At 31.2% G+C, this 5,755-nt stretch overlaps 1 protein-coding gene across 2 annotated transcripts in view; it reads left to right on the top strand.

The window, feature by feature from the left end:
* The first annotated feature begins 1,623 nt into the window (after positions 1 to 1,623).
* Positions 1,624 to 5,755, top strand: part of LOC115220426 (filamin-A) — a 158,505-nt gene continuing 154,373 nt past the window's right edge. The window contains exon 1 of one of the 2 annotated variants that reach the window (XM_029790552.2): positions 1,624 to 1,878. In XM_029790552.2, coding sequence (XP_029646412.1) covers positions 1,864 to 1,878 — 15 coding nt within the window. In that variant the 5' untranslated portion in view covers positions 1,624 to 1,863. The remainder of the gene's footprint in view (positions 1,879 to 5,755) is intronic. The other variant, XM_036509959.1, reaches the window with a different exon arrangement.

The raw sequence follows: 5,755 nt of genomic DNA, 5'->3' as shown, positions 1-5,755 counted from the left end.
GGTAGCGGTTGGTGGCGTGTTATGTTGTGGTGTGTAGTGGTGCTAATGGTTGCATACATCAACTAAGAATGCTTCAAAGAAGAAATACATTTTATCTGATAAAGTACACCTAACAAAAAGAAGTCTTCATTCGGAGAGTCCTTCTCATCCCCCATACCACCACCCTCTCTCTCTCTCTCTCTCTCTCTCTCTCTCTCTCTCTCTCTCTCTCTCTCTCTCTCTCTCTCGTTGTCTTCTCTTCCTCTTTCTGCAATAAAACCATAATATTCCAGCAATATTTCAAAACCGAAAATAGCAGCACAGAAGACAACCCAGACTGACAGATACATACATAAATTCATAATTATGTACATATACACAAATTTACATGTGTCTATATTACATATATGTGTATATATTATATATATATATATATATATATATATATATATATATATATATATATATATATATATATATATATATATATATACGCATATATAAAGGCAACCACAAATAAACATGTACGTATTTCTATACGCACATATTTACATATACTTTGATATAGATACATAAAAGTATGCATTTTGACATGCAAACATAAGCATACCATACATATACGTATATATTATATATATACCTATATGTATATATAGATATGTATGTATATATATATATATATGTGTATGTGTGTACATGCACATCCAAGTCGTCACATATTTTGGTATTTTTATCTTGAGTTTGTACAATAAGTGAAATTGTTCTCTGCTTGCAATTATCTGGCATACAAGAGAGAGAAAGAGAGCACTTGTGTATTGGAATGAAAATATCTGAATGCACCTAGGTAAAGGTAGATGGGTTAGGTGGAGTAAGTGGGGGGGGGAGAAAGGGAAGGAGAAAGAAATAGAGAGGGTAAGATAATAAGGAAGAAAAGAAGAAGAAGAAGAAGAAGAGAAGAAGAAGAAGAAGAAGAGAAAAAGAAGAAGAAGAAGAAGAAGAAGAAGAATATCAGGAGATGTTAGGGTAAAATGAAAGCGTTAGGATAAAAATATTAAAATAGAAAATGTTAAGTAAAAACAGAATAAAACGAAGAATAATAAACACGTGTCAAACAAAAGCCGTGCTTTTCGTGGATGTTAGTAAGCATTTACACTCCTACATACATACATATATATATATATATATATATATATATATATATATATATATATACTGGTATGTCTGTGCTTATGTAAAGGAAGTAGTACAAAGTGCTGAAGGAAAATCCCAGTTGTTTTAAGAAAGCTTAAAAGTCAGGAACCAATCTAAAGTTGCCGGCGCGCTGAATGAATGAATGCGCAAATGGTTGTCTTTTCTCTTTTTTTGCAGTGAGCAAATGGCACAGTATTTATACTAAGACGGACAGAAATCACATGGACCGCTTTTTATAGGCGTTACTCTGCTATCCATTTTGGTTGGCTCGTTTCTCTCATTCTTTTTTTATTTATTTAGTTCTATCACTATTTCTACTGTTTGTTTTTTACTTCTTATTTTTCCATCCATTTGTTATTTACACATACACACGTATATACTTTTTTATTCATCCACCTATCGGGTTACTGCTATATATGCAGTTGCGGTTTATCGTAAGGAACATATTCTTCCAAACTTCTCCAAACTTTCGACTTCTTTTATAGTAGCATATAAATATATATATATATACTCACATACATATATATATATATAAATTATATATTAGCTTTGTTTCCTTTCATCACAAATTTTATCAGTGATACCAAGTTGTTCTACACCTAATTCTTCCCAATTAAAGAAAATTTAATCAACAAAAACCACAAACAAAACTAAAAATAACAAAGAGAAAGATCTCAAGAAATACTAAGCACAATGGCTAAAGTAGTGGTAAGTCTTGCTTAATTATTCTTTAATTTTAATTCTTTAATCTTAACACTTAATTTCTAATCTTAAAGCTTAATCTTTAATTTCCTCTTTAAATTTTTCACATTTTCAACTTTCGCTTTTTAATCTCGTTTGTATTTATCAATTTTTGTTGTTGATCTTTTAAAAATATTAACCAAGAAAAAACGAAGTTAAATATACTTTTCGATATGATAAATCATATTCGCACTTTCTAACCAATTATCATTTAATTATGATATTGTGATGTATTTTCTTGTATTGTACGGGATCCTAACGATGGCGCCCCTCCCTAACAGAGGTGCTATCACATCTTTTCTCTTTTTTTGTAAGAACAGCATGTCTAACCCTTTATAATCCAAAATGACTTGTTTGTTAAGACATTGAACTGTACTTTGACGGTGTTATAACTGATATTTCTAGTAGGAGAAACGACCACCTCACGTAGACAACTTTAGCTCATACAAGCTCAAAATTGATAAACTATTCAGCATACATCTATGTTCACACATACATAAATGCAAGCATACATACATTTCTTGCACCTGGCAAGTAGGAGAAAAAAACAAATTTGATTACCTAGGTGGTACAGGTGAAGTAATTAGGAAAGTGCTTTAGGAAAATATATTATCCTTAATCAATTACTGTTCAGGAATTCCGAGATCAACTGTCTGTCTGGCTCTTTTTTCTTTCTCTTTCTCACTTGCTCTCTCTCTTTCTCTCTCTTTCTTTCTTTCTCTCTCTTTCTTTCTTTCTCTCTCTCTCTCTCTCTCTCTCTCTCTCTCTCTCTTTCTATATATATTATATATATATATAACTTGTATGATTTTGTGTTGCTTACCTACCGACTATGTATAATTATTGCTGTTTGATTATGTTCATAAATATAAATTTCGTTTTTACCGGTTTTCACCAACCTTTGACCTCTCGCCTCTCAGTTTCCCACCAAAACACATTACACACTCACACCACACATCCACACATCCCCACAAATACGTATACATTTATACATGGATGTACCTTACGCGTTATCCGTGACCTGATGGTCGAGAGAAAGATTATTGGGAGATCGGTTGTAAAACTGTTGCTTGAAAGGTTTGGGCAAATATCTTAACCTTAATATTACAACTTCTTTTATTAACCTTAACCCTAATCGGTATTTTTAACAACACTACTATCACGTAATAATAATAATAATAATAATAATAATAACAATAATAATAATAATAATAATAATAATAATAATAATAATAATATAATGATAATAATAAGGATAATAATTTTGTGCATAAACATAAGGCTTGAAATGTAGGAAATGTGGAACCAATTATAGTCGAAAACATTAATAGTATGTGTTGGAAGACGATTTATCAACTCTGAATAGCTAAAAGGTTAGGCTGACCTCGGAAGCATTTGAAGACAGAGAAAGAGCCCGATCAAATCTTGCAAGGCGGTTTTAGTCCGACACTCTATCGATTCTGCCATCAAATAATAACAATAACAATGAACACTAAATGCAATGCTGCACTTGCCCTGTTAATTCGGACGTGCACCTCAAGCTGCAGCAGCGTCATTATTATTATTATTATTATTATTGTTTCAATAAGCCTAATAATTATTGCAATGTAATTACCAGTTCAAATATTATTTTGTTGCAATTGGTTTTGTGGTAAGGCGGAGAGCTAGCAGGTTTGTGAGAAAGGCGGTCAAAAATATATTTGTTCTGACTCTTTACGTCTTGCGTTCAAATCCCAGCAAAGTCAATAATATCAAGAACCAGTCAGGTACTGCTTCGATGGCATTGGTCAAACTCTTCCCTGCAAAAATTACTGTTCCTTTACCTAAATTAGAAACCATTATTTAGGGTGGTGGATTGACAAAATCGTTAGTGCGTTGTCGGAAAGGCCTTGCCGAAGTTTTTCTGGTTCTTTGCGTTCTGAGTTCAAATCTCGCCGAATTCACCGTTCCTTCCCACCCCCAGCTTCCCGGTGTAATCAGCAAGATCTTTCTCCTCTCAAAACTGTTGACCTTGTACCTAAATTAGAAAGCATAAAGCCGAGGTCTGGGTCTTTACATCCTTTTGCTGCCAATCTTCTTGGCCATGGAACAAAACATCAGCTTGCTTCCTCCAGGTTTTTTCGTTTTTAGTTGACTTTCAATGAAACCAATGTCATTGCTTTCCTTGTGCAAATGCCAGGCTTTAAAGACATTGCATAAGAGAGCTGTCAACTGCGTCCCACGACTGACAAAAATAACGACAACACCGTCTAAATACATACGTGAATAAATAAATGAATATGTCTGATATTTTATGCGTTCAATTCTATCCATATATGGAGTTGGGAAAGGTGTCGCAGGTATTTTTAGGTTGTGAAACAGCATCTTTAAATCTGCTCTTTCTTCCTCCAAGGAATTGAAATATATATATTAAGGCGGGGGAAGCATATCAAGGTATAGCTGTGTGGTTAGGAAGTTAGATTCGTAACCACGTGGTCTCAGGTTCAATCTCACTACGTGACATTTTTGTCATAGATCTGCTACTTTAACTCCACATGCTGACCAATACCATGTGAGTGGGATTTGCGAAATGGGAACCTCAAAGAAGTTTCTTTATAGATATATATATATATAGATATATATATATATATATATATATATATATATATATATATATGTATATATATATATGTATGTATATATATATGTATATATATATATATATGTATATATATATATGTATATATATATATATATGTATATATATATATGTATATATTATATATATATATGTATATATATATATATATATATATGTATATATTATATATGTATATATATATGTATATATATATATAGTATATATATATATATGTATATATATATATATATATATATATATATATATATATATGTATATATATATATATATAATGTATATATATATATGTTATATATATATATATCTATATATATATATATTATATAGTATATATATATATTATATATATATATATTATATATATATATATATATATATTAATATATATATATATATATATATTATATATATATATATATATAGTGTAAACCGATGTTAAGTTGTGTCTCTTTGTATGTCAAAATCATAACTTATAATTTGTCTTGTAACAGTAAATTCTCGGAAAGTCGTCAGTGAAAACGTTTCACCAATTCCTTCTGAACTTCAGGATCACCACAAAAATTGAACGCAACAAGCTCTCAAGATTGCTCATTAATCTTACTGCAATGCTTCTCAGAGAAACCTACTGTTTTTAAACTACGGTTCTTTTTCAGATCTTAGTGTAGCTGGGTCATATTTTACAACTAATTGTCTTAGCCACTGCCACCGTACAGTTAGGTTTCTGTTCTCTCTTTATCAACTTCAACAAATTATAAACTAGATCATGCATTGCTGTCTTTTGCTAATAAACTTTCAGTTAAATTAAATTTGTTGATATGCAGGTTCAATTCTAACCGAGATATGTTAGTCAGTGTTGAAGATAGTTTTGAAGAGCTGTTGCAGACAATATTTCAATCGATGGCGAAAGACACCCTAGAAATTATCGATTATTTTTATTATTATTCACTTTTTACTGATAGATGTCTTAAAAGACAAACAGACAGGCAGGCAGGCAGGCACACAGGCAGACAGGCAAAGTGGGGCAGAATGAAATGTCATCTGTCGTTAGAAAAGTAAGAAATATCCGAGATTCCCTTTCATTACAGTTTCAGAAAGAGTCTGGATAGGAACTAACAGACATCTATCTCTAAAAATAGATGTAAACGTAAAGCAATCCAAAGTCTCGGACTTCAACAATGAAATACAAAAGAATTCATTTATTAA

Source organism: Octopus sinensis, linkage group LG16 (assembly GCF_006345805.1).
Source record: "Octopus sinensis linkage group LG16, ASM634580v1, whole genome shotgun sequence".
NCBI classification, from domain to species: domain Eukaryota; kingdom Metazoa; phylum Mollusca; class Cephalopoda; order Octopoda; family Octopodidae; genus Octopus; species Octopus sinensis.
Note: the sequence above shows the minus strand (reverse complement) of the source record. Positions and strands in the feature narration are given on the sequence as shown.